Below are 16,880 nucleotides of genomic sequence, written 5' to 3'. Positions count from 1 at the left end.
ATCCAAAGGCTCACTCTGGCAGGAGTACAGAGAACAGGCTTTTGGGGACTCATGTCCAGTCGCCATGCCCTTGATAGTCGGTGTTAGTTATTCCCAGAAGCTTTGACTCTCCTGAGCTCATCTTGATTCTTTGAAATTGATGAGTGTTGTTAGAGAGAAAAGATCTAATTCTAGTCTCACTGGCCAGGGAGAGAGAGACCCATATTGTTGGCCAGTGACCTGAGGGGTGAATGGGCTCTGGGTTTGCATCTCCAGTTACAAGAACTCCCATCTACGTAGTTTACCAAACCTTTCCCTCCCAGCAGCCCTGAGGAGTAGGAATCCCACAAGGACTCCAGGTGATTTGGATTCTCAGCAGCATCATGTAAATCACTCTGGTGCAGATCACTCATTAGCTGGTGGCTCCAAGAGTTCATGGGATCATCAGTCTAGAGCTAGGAGGGACCTCAGAGGTCATGTAGTCCAAGCCTGTCATTTTATAAAAGACAAAATTAAGAAGCAAAGCTCCTTGTCCGAGGTTGTGCATGTTGTTGTGGCCAAAAATCTCAACTGTTTGGTGATGAGCCTCCGATGCCAGGCACACAGAGCACCAGATCCCCTTGTAATAAGACTTCTGTAACATAGGGATCTGTGATTCCATAGGTATTGGAACTTCCTGGGGAGGAAACTCACTCTATCAAGGCAAATCGACACCTTCCCCACAACTTATGGTTTTAGAGAGCTGCCTGAGAGAGGTTAAGTGATTTGCCCAGGGTCGCACAGCCAGTATATGTTATAAACAGGATCTGAATGTAGATGTTCTTGGTTCAGAGACCGGCTTTTCATTTACTATGCCATGTTCCTTTTCACTTCTATTACATAAGAAAACCATTTTCCTCCAGCAGTTGAAGGGCCACTTACTTCAAATGACAGTTGATACAACCCAATTCTAGTATAGCCAAAAGAACATGGATAGTCCTTTGGAGCTGGCTATGAAAAGATTTGCCCTAGAAGCACTTTCGTTTGGAGATCTGGAGCCCTGTCTATGGAGGGATGAAAGGTGATGGTCATTCCCCTGTGTTCATTTCCTTTGCCTCTCCTAAAGGAGTTCCCTGTAGTGCTATTCCTCCTCAAGCTACTCAATGCTTAATAAATGAGGAAGCCACTTAAAAGCATCTTTGAGTGTTCCTACATGGTGCATTAGTCCTGGAGTGAATTTTGTTCAATGTGTTATATAAATAAAAATTAGGTCGACTTGGCAGCCTATTCTTATTACCCTGCACAAGGAGAGGGATTACACTGTTGTGGGAAATGCTACCACAGTAAGAAAACAGACTTCACCAGTCTAGCTCTCACGTTAAGTATGTGTTATCCTGAGGCTGGAAAGAGCTTCATGTTGCCTTTTCTAGGTTACATCTCTGAATTGCCCTTGTTTTCTGTGTTCTTACAGCACGTCCAGAAGACTAGATCCTAAGGATCACCTAGATGGCCAGAGAGCGACTTCCCCGACTCCAAAGCAGGCTGCTGCTCATAGCCACGAAGGCCGCCGGGGGGAGGTGAGGACTCATGGACAGGCTGGCCCACAGGTGGATGGCCCCCATCGGACACTCCAAGTGGACAGCAGGATGCAGAGAACAGGCCGATCTCCCTCAGTGTCTCCAGACCGAGGCAGCACCCCAACATCACCTTATTCAGTACCCCAAATTGCACCCCTCCCAAGCAGTACCCTCTGTCCTATATGCAAGACAACAGATCTCACCTCTTCTCCTAACCAGCCAAACTTCAACACCTGTACACATGTCACAACAAGGTCTGCAACCAGTGTGGATTCAACCCCAACCCTCATCTCACAGAGGTAACTGCCACTGCTTACTTTTCTTATTAATAATTACTTTTTCTTATTAACCCAACAAGCTTATTTGTCTGCCCAGAGACTCTACCCTATAGGAGGAGGCTGCGCTGGCAATGGAAAGGGTGCCAGGCTTGGAGTCAGAGGAACCAGATTTTAAACCCCAGCTCTGCCACTTTGTTACCACCTATGTGACCTTGGCCAAGTAATTTCAGCTCTTCCCTGACCTCGGTCTTCTCATCTGTAAAAACGGGGGAGTTGAACTGGATGATCCCAAGGTCCTTTCCAGTTATAAATCTGTGATCTGAATTCAGTTGGAAATATCCACCAAGTCATGTAAGCTTATTGAGAAGGGCTACCTACCCGGTCTTCTTGACCATCACCCTCTTAATATATAAGGATAGGGACCGGGCCTGGGCCTGTGATCTCATTGGCATAGGGAATTAGAAGGCAAGGAAACTCCCTATACCAATGCTTTTGGCTCCCCAAGGCTCTATACCCTTGAGAGTTACCTAGAGCATTGTGACACTTGCCCATAGCCACACAACTAATATGTGTCAGGGGAGAGATTTAATCCCGGGCTTCAAGGCTATCTCTTGATCCACTCTGCCACACTGTCTCACATTGATTCTGTCTGTCTGTCTGTCTGTCAATCTATCTATCTATCTACCTATCTATCTATCTATCTATCCATCTGTCTATCTATCTATCCGTCTGTCTGTCTGTCTATCTATCTATCCATCTATCTATCTATCTATCTATTGACCTACCTTTCTATCTACCTTCTCTTTATGTTCCCCATCTCTCCACTACTGAGCATATAACTGGACCTTTTTGACCTACTGACTTTTACATTGTTCTCTCCTCCATCACACCTTCTTTATTTTCATCCGCCTTCTATTATCTTTTTATCAGCTTGTTTCCTTTTCCTTCTTACTAGCATTTCCATTAACTATTAGCTTTGCCTTTTTGTGGACAACAAAGCCCTGGCTATGGGCTCCATGGTTCCCAGCTTACTGTGGGTGAGTCCTGGCTGTGGAGTTCATGATCCCCACCTTGCTGTGGGCAAGCCATGAATATGGGGTCTGTGGTTCCTGCCTCACTCTATCTATTCAACCTCTTTTCTATCAGTGGAAGCATTGATCTCCGGAGTAGGGTTTTGCCCACTTCAAGGGAAGCTCATTTCAACTGAGAGTTTCTCATGCATTTCAGAATATGCTCAGAAATGTCTCTGGAGACGCAAAATGATGCACTCCTTTCCTAACCCCAAGCTAACTGTCTCTACTTAAGCTAGAGGATCGAGCTGGATGGGTGCTGGGGAGTTGTGGTGGTTTGGGGGAATGAGTGGATGGGAAATGGCCTACAGGGCAAGCTGGGCATTGGGAAGTAAGCTTCCCAGGAGGCTATGGAAGTACAACAGCAGTTGCTAGTTTCTTAGAGTAATGACCTGTGGTAAACCCCAGACTAGGAGGCATGAATTGAAAGGACCTGGGCATGCATTTAGATTCATTAGGCATCTGTTCTTTCTACCACATGACCCAAGCACTCTATCTGAGCCTGGGGGAACAGGACAAGCTGTAGTGTTGCTCTCCCAAGCAGGCAGGCAGTCACCTTTCCCACCTCCGAGGGAGTCTGCTCATAGGAGCTCAGGCACCACTGGGACTCCAGCATACTTCAGCCTTTCTCCGGAGGGTTCTTTCTCAGGAGAGGCTCAGCCAGCAGGTAAGGCCAGCTGACCTCGCTCTCGTTGAGGCATAGGCTCGAGGTTGGAAGGCTTGGCTGTCCCGTGGGCAGGCTCAGGACTGTGACACCCAAGGGAACCGTGGAAACTGAGGGATATCACAGCAGTAGCTTGCTTGTGATTCTCAGGCTATCAAGAGCAGAGAAATCCTTTCGCCTGGGGGAGTGGGAGATAAGTGAGAATAATTGTTTGCAAGTTGGTGTCTATTTGTAAAATGTGGCACTGTAGGTGTGTAATGTGGGGGGTGCGAAAGGTAAGTGTGAGATTCCGGGGGAAGAGCTGACAATACTGGGGGAGATGAGTCACTTTGTTCCTTTGGCTGAGCTCTTGGTGTGTGGGCTTTATTAAGAGAGGTGAGTGCACTTCATTACTTGGCACCAGTGACTAATTTTTCTGTGGAGGAGCAGTTCAGTTCTGCACACTGATCAGTTAGGTAAGTGCTTGCAACTCAATATTTGGAAAGAGCAGAGTCATTAGGGTCAGGAGGGTGTCGTTTCTGGATTTCCTCCTGTGAAATGACCCAAACCGTTAGCATTGTGGTAAGATATGAGGCCTAGAAATAGGCTGTGGCAAAGGCCTTGTGAAGCCCCAGCCTGAAGAGGCGGTGACTGGGATATCCTGGCCCTGGAAAACACAAGGGAGGGCAATGGCTGCCTGGACCACTTTGGGGCCGTTCCTTCTGTATGAACTCTAGCCCCACCATCCTGAGCCCTCTCTGGGCACCAGGGCCCTGACACTAGACCTGTTTTTTTGTTTTATTAGACACAGGGGACGAGTGCACCGTGTGTGCATGTGAGTGCACACAGGTGCAAGAGTTCTGGTAATGAGGCTTGGGCATGAGGGGCCGGCGTTTTAGTAAACACTAAATCAGTGGGCAAGTGTGCTGGCCCCTGTCATGTGCTGTTCTGTGGCCTCCTTCCCATTGACTACTTCTGATCCAGCCCAGCCATGCCAAAAGCTTGAATACCTGCTCCAGAGTATGCCAGTGGCCCCAGTCAGACAGAAGCCTGGTGTGCTTCATTCATTTATTCATTCATTCAGCGTCACACAAAGATGGCAGGTGGCAGAACTGAGATTTAAACTCAGGTCTTCTTATCCAAATGCAGTATTCTTTCCATTACATGATGTTAACTCTTATGATAGTGTTCAAATATCTGAAGAACTGTCAGATGGCAGTGAGTTAGATTTGTTCTGTTTGGCCTCAGAGAACAAAAGTAGAAGTTATGGACAAAAGTGGCAGAAAGGCATATATAGACTTGATGTGAGCAGAGAGTTCCTAACAATTGGAGCTATCCAAAAGGGGAATGGGCTCCCTTGAGAGATGATGGTTTTGCCCTGCTTGGAGATCTCCTTCAATGACTAGTTGTCATCAGTGTCATAGAACGGATTCGTGGGAATGATATTTTTCCCCCAATTACATGTAAAAACAATTGTTAACATTCATTTTTAAAAGTTTTGAGTTCCAGATTCTATCCTTTACTCCCCCCTTCCTGAGACAGTAAGCAATCTGATAAAGGCTATAAATGTGCAATCATGTAAAACATTTCCCTATTGGTCATTTTGTGCAAGAAACCTTGGTCAGAGCTTTAGCGCCAGAAGGGCCTTTGGAAGACATCTGGTCCAGTTTCCTCGTTTGGCAGATGTAGAAACTGAGGCCCAGAGAGGTTAAATGATTCATCCAAACTCACACAAGGTAATAAGCAGCAGAGATGAGAAATGAACTACAAAATCAGACTGGAGTTAAAAGGGACCTCATTCAACTATATGTGAAAAGAATCCCCAGCATAGTATATCCAATTAGTGATCATTCAGTCTCTGCTAAAAGACCTCTAGTGAAGGGGAACTCTATTTCCTGGGCAGTCCGCTCCCCTTTTAGACAGCTCTAACCATTAGGAGGATGTTTTTTGAAGTCAGCCCTAAATTTGCTTCTTTGGCACTTCCATACATTGTTTCCGGTCCTGCCCTGTGAGGTGGAAGCCAGGTCATCTGATGCCAAATGAAGTATGGGTTGGCCTCTGATGTTCCCTCTAACTCTGTGATTCTAGAATACTTCACAGAAAAGAAAGGCATCACAGCTCAGACGTATACCCGTGTTGAAGAAATGAATATGAGCTCAAGACTGAGAGCTAAAGGTGGGAGCCATGGAAGAGTAGCTTCAGGCATTGGATAAAAGAAAAAGGAATGGGAGAATAGGGACTCCTTTCCAGAACACTAAACACCATCAAAGGATATAGCTTTCCTGCTGTGTCTATTTATCCTTTGTTTCTCTCTCCCATACACTGATTCACTCCCCGAGGAGGTCAGCAGGAAGGCATATTAGAAGCATTCTGCATGCAGACACTGCCAAATCAGTGTGTTCTGGCTGCCCAGCTATGTGGAGGGAGGAGGTGTCATGAGGGGGTAAATCAGCCTTTTTCCTAAAATGTACCTTACGCATTTCACCTTGGACTCATAGGTATATCCTGTACTTTTTTGTGTCCTGGTTCTATAATTTCTTCTGTGTAGGGAATTCTGATTTTGGACATTTCCCTCCATTGATGCCAGTCAACAAGTCATCTGTAATTTACGGTCTTAAAAAGTTATCTGGGGCACTGGGGCCATAGGTTTAGGGTTGAAAGAGGAGTTCCAGGTTATCTAGTCCATCCTTCCCATTTTATAGATGAGTAAACTGAGGCCAAAGTAACTTAGACAAGTTCACACAGACAGTAAGCCTCAGAGAGGCAATTTGGACCTGGGTCCTCTAACTCCAAGTTCAGTGTTCTTTCCATCATATCAAACTGTCTCTTCCAAGGGAGGGCTTAAGTGATTTACCCATGGTCACAAAGACAGTATATGTCAGATGCAGAAACTGAACCCAAGTCTTCATGACTCTATGGCTCACCTTTCCTCTCCTATTCCGTAAGTGTCTCTTATCCTGCACTTAGGTAATAATGATGATAACTGACATTTACATAGAGGCAACTAGGTGGCACAATGGATAGACTACAGGACTTGGAATTTGGAAGGACTGAGTTCAAATCTTGCCTTAGACATTTACTAGCTGTGGAACCCTAGGCAACCTGTCTGCCTCAGTTTCCTCATCTGCAAAATGAGGATAATAATAACACCCACTTCCCAGAATTGTTGTAAGGATCAAGTGAGATGGTGTTTGTAAAGGGCTTTGCAAACCTTAAAGCTCTATATAAATGCTAGCTAGTATTATTAGTGCTTAATATATAAACGGCATATGGGTATAGTAATAATAGCTGACATTTTGCATGGCATTTTAAAGTCTGAAGAGTACTTTACATACATTATCTCGTTTGATCTTCACAATGGCCCTGTGGTATACTTGCTACAAGGGTCACTGTTTATGTTTTATAGCTGAAGTAGTAGAGGATCTGAGAGGTCTTGACTTGTACGGAATCTCACAGTTGGTATGTGTCAGAGGTAGGATCTGAACCTAGCTGTCTCCTAACTCCAAATTCGATCCCCTTCCTACCGTACCACAGCATGGGCATAAGTGTATGGTAAATATATGAAGAGAAAATGAGGGGGCAGAGGGGAAAGGGAGAGAGAGAGAGAGAGAGAGAGAGAGAGAGAGAGAGAGAGAGAGAGAGAGAGAGAGAGAGAGAGAGAGAGAGAGAGATTTAATGGAGAAGGGGCCAGCCTGGAACTCAAAATACCAAATTTGAGAGTTGGAAGAGACCTCAATGGTTGCCAGCTAATCTAACCTATACTGACAGTGGTTCAGCAGTTTTATCTGCCAGTTCTTTCAAGACTCAAAGATGTAATTGCTCTGGCCTGGTGACTTGAACTCCTCAAGAATAGCTAGGGGGATCCCTTACTCCTTTCTTACTTATCTTGGGTTTCAACTCTCTGATTAGCTTTTTTTGTTCTGCCATCTCCAGTGCAAAAATCATTCTCTTTGGCAGACGAAAAGGAAGTGAAATTAGAATGGGCAATTCTACCTTTCTCTCTGTTGTTCGTTGTTATTATTATCCCACCCACCACAAATAAAGGTCCTATCCTATCTTTGATCACCCTTTTCTCAGTATAGCTTTTTGTTGACTAACTTCTCTCACCAGTCCAAGCTTATTCTGACTTTTAACATTCCTGACACTTTTTATGAAACTACATCATGCTTTTGATGTCATCCTCTGTTACTTGGCCTTCCTTCCATCTTCTGTATATTCTTTTAAAATTTAAATCGGTTGATAAATAACCCTGTGCATCTATATCAGTCCCTTCAGACAACTTCCATTTTTCCTTTTTACTGGAATTATTTCCCTTTGTGTCTTCAGAATTTCATTCTTCAGTATCTCCCATCCCTTCTGGTTGACTTAACCCTGTAGAATTTTAATCCATGGAATTCTGAACCCTTTGAAATTTGCTTAGAATGTCAGATTATGCCTAAATTTCGTTTCTTCTATCAAAAATTCTGTGAAAGAGTGGTCATTTTCCCCAATATCCCCATGATTTCTACCCCGGCAACTATTTCTTCCCTGTTAACAAGAATCAGATTCAGAATATAATTTCATCTTGTTGGTTCTTTCACCTTTTGAAGAATGAAATTATCACTGAGGTAAACCAAGAAGTTATTTAGCACCTCAGCTTCTAGTAGAGAGTAAGAGATCGATTGCCAGTTGATTCCTGGACGCTTGAAGACCTTGATCACTATTCTACTGTACCTCTGGGCCAGGCTTGTGATCTGTTTCCCAAACTCTTCATCTATTGCCTATTTCTGTCCAGGTTGTCCATAATATATTCCAGTGAAAAAATTACTTCTGTTTTCTCCTACCATTAATCTTTGCCCAAATACTTTTGGCCATGTTTCCCCACTCTGATTGTTGCATTTCCTCACTTGAGGATACGTGATGTGTGTTGTTGTTTAGTCTTTTCAGCCATGTCCAATTCTTCGTGATCCCATTTGGGATTTTCTCAGCAAAGATACTGAAGTGGTTTACCATTTCCTTTTCCACCTCATTTTACAAGTGAGGAAACTAAGGCAAAGTTGAGTGACTTGCCCAAGGTCACATAGCTGATAAGTGTCTGACATGAGATTTGAACTCAGGCCTTCCAGATTCCAGGTCTGGACCCTCTGTCCACTGTGCCACCTAGCTCCCTTTTGCAGCTTTGTGATGTATACCTTCTTTAATATTCGGTGATAGCACACACCACCACTCCTTTCAGCCATCTAGCCCCATGGTCTTGTCATGTGGTTCATGGTGCCAAGTGTTAGCAATGTATGTTAGATCAAATTTATCTGTTTGAATTAAAATCTCCGTTTTCTCTTGTTACGTAAACTTGATACATAAACTTTGGATCTTTGTGTATAGATGTTAGAGGACTTGGATTTTTACCACTGTCTCCTTTCTTTTTTATTTATTTATTTGTTTGTTTGTTTTGCTAATTTATTTGGAGTTATCAACAATCACTTCCATAAGCTTTTGAGTTTTTAATTTTTCTCCCCCCCTTCCCACCTCCCTCTCCAAGATGGCGCATGATCTGATATGTGCTATACATATACATTCCTATTAAACATATTTTCACATTAATCATGTTGTAAGGAAGAATTCGAAACAATAGGAGGAACCACAAGAAAGAGGAAACAAAACATAACAGAAGGAAAAAAAAGAATAAATAGTGTGCTTCGATCTGCATTCAAACTTCATAGTTCTGTCTTTGGATGTGGATAGTATTTCCCATCATGAGACTTTTGGAGATGTCTTAGATCGTTGCATTGCTGAGAAGGGCTATGTCTATCAAAGTTAGTCGTCACACAACGTGGCTGTTACTGTGTACAACGTTCTCCTGGTTCTGCTCACTTCACTCAGCATCAGTCCATACAAGTCTTTCCAGGTTTTTCTGAAGTCTGTCTGCTCATCATTTCTTATAGTACAATAGTATTCCATTATATTCATATACCACCATAACCTGTTCAGACATTCCCTAACTAATGGGTATCCCCTCAATTTCCAGTTCTTGGCCACCACAAGAAAAGCTGCTATAAATATTTTTGTACATATGGGTCCTTTTCCCTTTTTTATGATCTCTTTGGGATACAGCTGGGTCAAAGGGTATGCACATTTTGATAGCCCTTTGGGCATAGTTCCAAATTGCTCTCCAAAACGGTTGGATCATTTCACAACTCCACCAACAATGCATTAGTGTTCCGATTTTCCCACATCTTCTCCAACATTTATCATTGTCCTGTTTTGTCATGTTGGCCAATCTGATAGGTGTGATGTGGTACCTCAGAGTTGTTTTGATTTGCATTTCTCTAATCAGTAGTGATTTAGATCATTTTTTCATATGACTATAGATGGCTTTAATTTCTTCATCTGAGAACTGCCTGTTCATATCCTTTGACCATTTATCAATTGTGGAATGACTTGTATTCTTATAAATTTGACTTAATTCTCTATATATTTTAGAAATGAGGCCCTTATTAGAGACTCTGATTATAAAAATTCTTTCCCAGTTTTCTGCTTCCCTTCTGATCTTGGTTGCATTGGCTTTGTTTGTGCAAAACCTTTTCAATTTAATGTAATCAAAATTATCCATTTTGCATTTCATAATGTTCCCTATCTCCTGTTTGGTCATAAATTCTTCTGTTCTCCATAAATCTAACAGGTAAACTATTACTTGCTCTCCCAGTTTGCTTATGGTATCAGCCTTTATATCTGAATCATGAACCCATTTTGATTTTATATAGGTATATGGTGTGAGATTTTGGTCTATGCCTAGTTTCTGCCATACTCTTTTCCAGTTTTCCCAGCAGTTTTTGTCAAATAGTGAGTTCTCCATCCCAGAAGCTGGGGTCTTTGGGTTTTTCAAATAGTAGATTACTATAGTTATTGTACTGTCTCTTTTCTTGAATTGTATCTCCTGTGAACTTGTGGCTGCCTCAATTGCTTTTCTTCTTTCTTTATAGTTACTCTTAATAGTATTTAACTTGGGAGATTAGATAGAGAGCTTCAGATATAGGTATGGAAATAGATCTAGGTATAGATATGGATATGGATATAGGCAGCTATAGATATGGATACTGACACAGATCTAGATAGGGATCTGAGCTAGTATAGATCTAGATCTAGCTATTGATAGGCAGTCTTCTCCCTCCTACATCCTTTTTTAATTTAAAGGCTTTTTGGTTAGATTTGTAAGATGCCAGCAAATAAATTCTTAGCAGCTTTTAAAAAAATAAACTTTATTGACTTTTTTTGTTTTCATATCCCTTAAACTTCCTCCCATGTAGTCCCCCTCCCAGAGGGCCATTCTATATACTAAATAGTATTTTTAAAGAAAAAAAAGGAAAAAAGGAGAAAAAAAATCAGTAAAACCAATCACTATTTCAAAAAAAAGTCTTAACAGTATAATCAATGTACCCCCCACCCCCACACCAATCTGCAAAGGAGAGGTGAGATGTCCTTTCACATCTCTCCTTTCAGTTCAAGCTTGGTTTGTCATTTTGCAACATTCATTTTCAATTATTTTCTGTTTCTTTACACTTATATTGTTATTGTCATTGTGTGTTCTCTGTATTTACCATGTTTGTCATTTTTTACAGCACAGTAATATTCTGTTATGTTTGTGTGCTGTATTTTGTTTAGTCCTCCATTCAATGGGCATCTACTTTTTTTTCCAGTTCTTTGCTACCACACAGAGTGTTCCTACAAGTATTTGGTGTGTATAGAGCCTTTCTTTTCATCAATGATCTCTCTGGTGTATGTGCATATACACCAGCAATGGGTCAAAAGATATGGACATTTTAACCATTTTATTTGTATATTTCCAAATTGCTTTTCAAAATGGTTGTACTAATTCATAGCTGCATCAACAATACATTAATGTGCCTGTCTCTCCACAACCCCTCCAACATTAACTATTCCCACCTTTTATCGTCTTTGCCAGTTTGTAGTATGTGAGGTAAAACCTCAAAGTTGTTTCAATTTGCATTTTGCATTATTAGTGGTTTAGAGCATGCTTTCATGTGGTTGTTTAGTTTGAAATTCATCTGAGAACTGTTTGTTTATATCCTTTGACTGCTTATGGATTGGAGAATGTTTTTTGATCACATATGATTCTCTTAGCTGTCCATGTATTTTGTATACTCAACCCTTATCCAAAAAATTTGATACAAAGATTTTTTTTCCCATTTGACCATTTCCCTTTTTATCCTAGATGCATTAATTTTTTGTGTGTAATTTCACATGATAAGAATTACATGTGTTCAATTTCATGTAATAAAGATAATCTGTTTTATCTGTGGTAAATGCCTTTGTTCCTTAATAAATCAATAATAGCCTACCCATAGGTATATGATCTTCTCTTCTAAGTTTTTATGATATGATCTTTAACATTAAGGTCACATGTCCATTTTGAATACATTGTGGAATATGATGTAAGATGTTGGTCTAAGCTTTGTTTATGGCAGTATTATCTGGTTACTGCCAGTCAAGGTTAAATTATTTAGTACTTTGACTAGCAGTACCAGTTAAAAATGAGACCCAAGCATCAGGGTCCACATATGCAAATGCCATGGATAGAAGTATTATTTCACATGTTAGAGGCAGATTTTTCTAGGAATGATGGGACAAAATTCAAAGAGGGAGAACACAGGCAGAAAAGTCCAATTTTATTGCTAATTGGATGTGGTAGTCTCTCCTAGGAAATGCGGTGATTTGGGGCATTTAAATTTAGATTGAGTAGTCATTAACCAGCATATTGGAAGAACAATCCTGAACTGATCAAGGCAACTTAGTGAGATAAGCCTAGGAAAGAGAGCTCAGCAAGACGGAAGCTATAAAGAGGAAGCCCCAATTCCTTAGCAATCTGTAATTAGGCTTCAATTAGATTTTTTTTTTTGAAACTCGAACATAGAAAATAAATCTTTTTCATTTGGTATCCCGAAGAGAGAGTCACCAGCTGGTTTGTAATTCAGAATTGCTACACATATTAAAAGTTTGACGGAGTTCTTCTATTTAACAGCCATGTAAGGACAAGTGAACTGAAAAGAATGAAAAAAACAGGGGTCTTGCTGAGTTGATTTTTTAACTAGGACAATTTTTAAATCTTATGACATCTGTTTGAGTTGGAGATTTTTTTTTCATGACTTTAGTATGGCCCTATCAATATTCCAAACTGCTCCTCAAAATTTGTATCAAATGCAGGTAAAATAAACCTCTTTAGATGCATATCAGTATGTAGTTAAGAATAAACATCTTTCTTGTCGGCAGTAGATTTAAGCAAGAATGACTCAGTCTTTTCTGTTGGTCCAAGTACCATCTGAGAATGAAAAACACTTTCTCTTCCTCCCTTCCTCCCTCCCTCTCTCCTTCCCTCTCTATGTCTTTGTCTCTGTCTCTGTTTTTCTGTCTCTGTGTCCCTGTCTCTCTCTCTCTCTCTCTCTCTCTCTCTCTCTCTCTCTCTCTCTCTCTCTCTCACACACACACACACACACACACACGCAAAATTCTCCATGAAGTCTTACAAGTCACTTACACCCTAGATTTTTCTTGCCTTTGTTGAGGAGAGCATAGCATTAGAGGCAGCTAGGTAGCAAAATGAGTAAAATGTTGGACTGGGAGTTAGGAAGACATGAGTTCAAAACCTGCCTCAGACACTTGGGCTCAGGCTAAGTGACCCTAGACAAGTCATTTAACATCATTCAGCCTCAGTTTCTTTTTTTTTTTTGGTGAGGCAGTTGGGGTTAAGTGACTTGCCCAGAGTCACACAGCGAGTGTTACATGTTTGAAGCCAGATTTGAACTCAGGTCCTCCTGACTCCAGGACTGGTGCTCTATCCACTGTGCCACCTAGCTGTCCCAGTCTTAGTTTCCTTGTCTGTAAAATAGAATAATGTTAGCATATGCTTCTTATATGAGATATAATATGTAAAAGGTTTTATAAACCTTAAAGTGCTATACAAATATTAGCTATTAATACCATTATAAATTTAGAGCTGGAAGGGACCTTCAAGGCCATCCAGTCATACTAATGAGTATAGTGTGGTGGAGCCATTAACAGAAATAAAGAAGTTAGGCCATGGGACAGGTTAGGTGTTGGGAAAGTGTGTGGGGATGGGGAGATTTGAAGTTTAGTTTTTGATATGTTGAGTTAGAGTTCTGGTACTCAGGCCTGTTGGCGATGTGGGAGATGTGGCCCCTCTTCTCTTCTCCCTCTGTATTACTTCACGTGGTGATCTCATCTGCTCCTATGGATTTAATTATCATCTCTATGCTGATGATTCTCAGATCAACCTATCCTGCCCTAATCCCTCTGCTTGACCTCCAGTCTTGCATCTCCAGCTGCCTTTTAGACATCTTGAATAGGATACCTCATTCATCCTCCTAGTCCCCCAGGCTCACAACCTAGGTGTCATCCTTGACTCCTCATTATCTCTCACCCCCTCCTCCTATCTCCAATCTGTTACCTCACCTTTCCAGAATCTCTGGAATACCCTCCACCCCATACTTCCACCATCCTGGTATAGGCTCTCATCACCTCACAACTGCACTACCTTAATAGCCTGCTGGTTAGTCTGCCTTCCACAGATCTCTCCCTACTCTAGTCTATCCTCCATTCAGCCACCAAAGCAATTTACCTAAAGTGCCAGTCCATATCATCCCCTTACTCCTTAAACTCCAGTGGCCTTATCACATCCAGAAGCAAATACAAAATCCTCTGACATTCAAAGCCCTTCATAACTTAGCACCACTCTGTCTTTCTAGTCTTACATCTTATACACCCCCACATATTCCTTGTTATTCCACAAACTAGACACTCTAGCTCTTAGCTCTGGGCATTTTCCTTGGCTGTCCTCCATATCTTGAAGGCTCTCCCTCCTCATCTGTACCTCCTGGCTTCCCTGGCTACCTTCAGATCCCAACTAAAATCCCACCTTCTACAGGAAACCTTTCCCAACCTCTTTTAATTCCAGTGTCTTCCCTCTGTTGATTATTTCCTGTTTAACTTATGTATAGCTTGTTTGTACATATCCGTTTGCTTGTTGTGTCCTGCATTAGATTATGAACTTCTTGAGGGCAGGGTCTACCTTTTTCCTTTCTTTTGTATTCTCAGCCCTTAGCATAGTACCTAGTACAGATGAGGCACTTAATAAATGCTTACTGACTGACTGGCCAGAATTCTAGGAAGGCACTGGGACTAGATACATAGAGGTGAGAGTCATGTGCCTAGAAATGACCATTGACACCATGGAAATGGATAGATGATGAAGAGAAAGAGAGAAAAGAAATTCAATTAAATAAATGTTTATTAAATGCCTACTGTATGCAGAGCACAGAGGCATGAGCAGGGATGGAAGGAAGACTAGAATATAAAACTTAAGTAGGATACAGTCCCTTTCCTCATGGAATTTACAATCCAGTACAAATATTTAGGATGTGGGGAAAGTTTAGATTTTTTTCCCCATCCCCCCACCCCACCCTTACAGATAAGGAAATAGAGGCTCAGGATTTATTAACATGTCCATATTGTATGTAAAGTAAGTGGGAGAGCAGGACCTACAAAGCATGCGAGAAAGGAGTCTAAGTAAAGTACAAGAAAACTGGGGAAGGAGAAATCCTCTTGCTCCACCTACCCCAATTTAGCCACCATCTTCATTTGTGTGGTGTGTTTTGTAGTGTGTTTGTGTAATGTATTCATTTGTTCGGGGTGACCTGGGTTATATGAGTGACTTTTCCCAATGGTGTCTTTTTCCCAGTATTCCAGCATCAGCAGGTAAAGAGGGATTCATAGTTTCACCTTTTTCATTTGTCTTTTAGGACAAAGAGAAGGCTAGAAGGCTATTCTTGGAGATAGTCTTTTAAGTTCTAGGTATGGGGCAGGGTGTGTGTGTGTGTGTGTGTGTGTGTGTGGTGTGTGTGTGTGTGTGTGTGTGTGTGAAAGAGAGAAAGAGAGAAAGAGAGAGAGAGAGAGAGAGAGAGAGAGAGAGAGAGGAGAGAGAGAGAGAGAGAGAGAGAGAGAGAGATTGATTTTGCCAGATGGGATCCTAGGGATGGGATTGTCAGGGCACTGATAGTAGAAAGTGGCCTGGGAGGAAACCAGGCCACATTAACATAACTCTGGATATATAATTGTCACTAATACATACATGTTTAGATTGTTCTGGTAGAGGGTGGAGCCAGGAGGGGTTTCTTTTTATTGAGTGGGAGGAAAGTTGGCATTGAAAAAGCATAGGAGCAGAGATCTAGGAGGGAGAAACTGATTTAGGAAATAGAGGAAATGAGCTATCATGTTGGTGTCTCTCTCTCTCTCTCTTTCTTTTTCTTTCTCTTTTCATCTCTCTCTTCTCTTTCTTAGACAAGTAGCATGGAATAGTGTATATATAGATGACTGGACTTGGAGTCAGGAGGACCTGGGTTCAAATCTCATCTCAGATACTTATGAGCTGTGTAACCCTGGACAAGTCATTTAACTTCTCTGTGACTCAGTATCTTCCTCTGTAAAATAGGAAGATTGGACTCGAAGGCTTCTAGATTCCCTTCCAACTCTAAACCTCTGATCCTATAAGTCCGTCTCCTTTTGCAAGGGATGTCTTCCCCTGATCAACAGGGTGTTAAAGCTGTAGCTCTTCTGTACTATGGTCATTTATCTTCCCGTTAGCCTCTCTTTGTTTATAAGGGAAAAGACAGGACAGAATCTCAGTTGCTCTTCTTCTCTCCATTCTAGTAGTTGTTGTTCCTGTCAGGTCCTAGTGCCCTGGAGATCAGGAGAGTAAAAGGACTGATGGTAGCTGTGGGATGGCAAGAAGGAAATAAACAAGTTTCCTTCGTTTATAATAGATTCAGGTGTCTCACAGCCTTTTAGAAAGAAAAAAAAAAAAGCTGTTCCCAGCTCAGTCCCTTCTGCTCTCCCTGAAACTCGTTTCCTCTTATTCTACCCTCAGGGAACAGTTTCTCACCATCATTTAGTATTATCCTTTTACATAGTTAAAGGCTGTTATTTCGTCACCCTTCAGCCCTCTCTTCTTTCACCTCAGTCTCAGTTTCCTTTGCCTTTGTCATGAGCCCTATTTTCCGGTCCTTTGATCATTTTCATCAGAGAGGCAGGAACACTGGGAGCTGGAGCACCAGTGAAGGTGGGTTTGGGGGGGGAGGGATAATAGTTCTTTGTCATATGACTAATGCCTAGGGGGCCATAGCATGAGTAGGCTGGTTTAGCTCTGTGTCATGCAGTACCGAATCCAAAGCCTTATTAAAGTCAATATAGATTGTCTGCCCCTTCCCCTGACTTGCTCAGGCCACCATCTGCCACACAAGGAGAAGAATTTGTCTTTTCTGAATTCGAGAAATGTATGAAGTATCTA

The 16,880-nt window shown here is 41.8% G+C and overlaps 1 protein-coding gene across 1 annotated transcript in view; it reads left to right on the top strand.

The window, feature by feature from the left end:
* The window catches only part of BSN (bassoon presynaptic cytomatrix protein), a gene marked incomplete at its 5' end in the record, with an annotated part of 239,036 nt that overhangs the window by 108,974 nt on the left and 113,182 nt on the right, over positions 1–16,880 (top strand). Inside the window, 2 exon segments of the mRNA XM_020999265.2 lie at positions 1,430–1,773; positions 1,776–1,834. Coding sequence (XP_020854924.2) covers positions 1,430–1,773; positions 1,776–1,834 — 403 coding nt within the window.

Source organism: Phascolarctos cinereus, unplaced genomic scaffold (assembly GCF_003287225.1).
Source record: "Phascolarctos cinereus isolate Bilbo 61053 unplaced genomic scaffold, phaCin_HiC Scaffold_4;HRSCAF=312, whole genome shotgun sequence".
Lineage (NCBI taxonomy): Eukaryota > Metazoa > Chordata > Mammalia > Diprotodontia > Phascolarctidae > Phascolarctos > Phascolarctos cinereus.
Note: the sequence above shows the minus strand (reverse complement) of the source record. Positions and strands in the feature narration are given on the sequence as shown.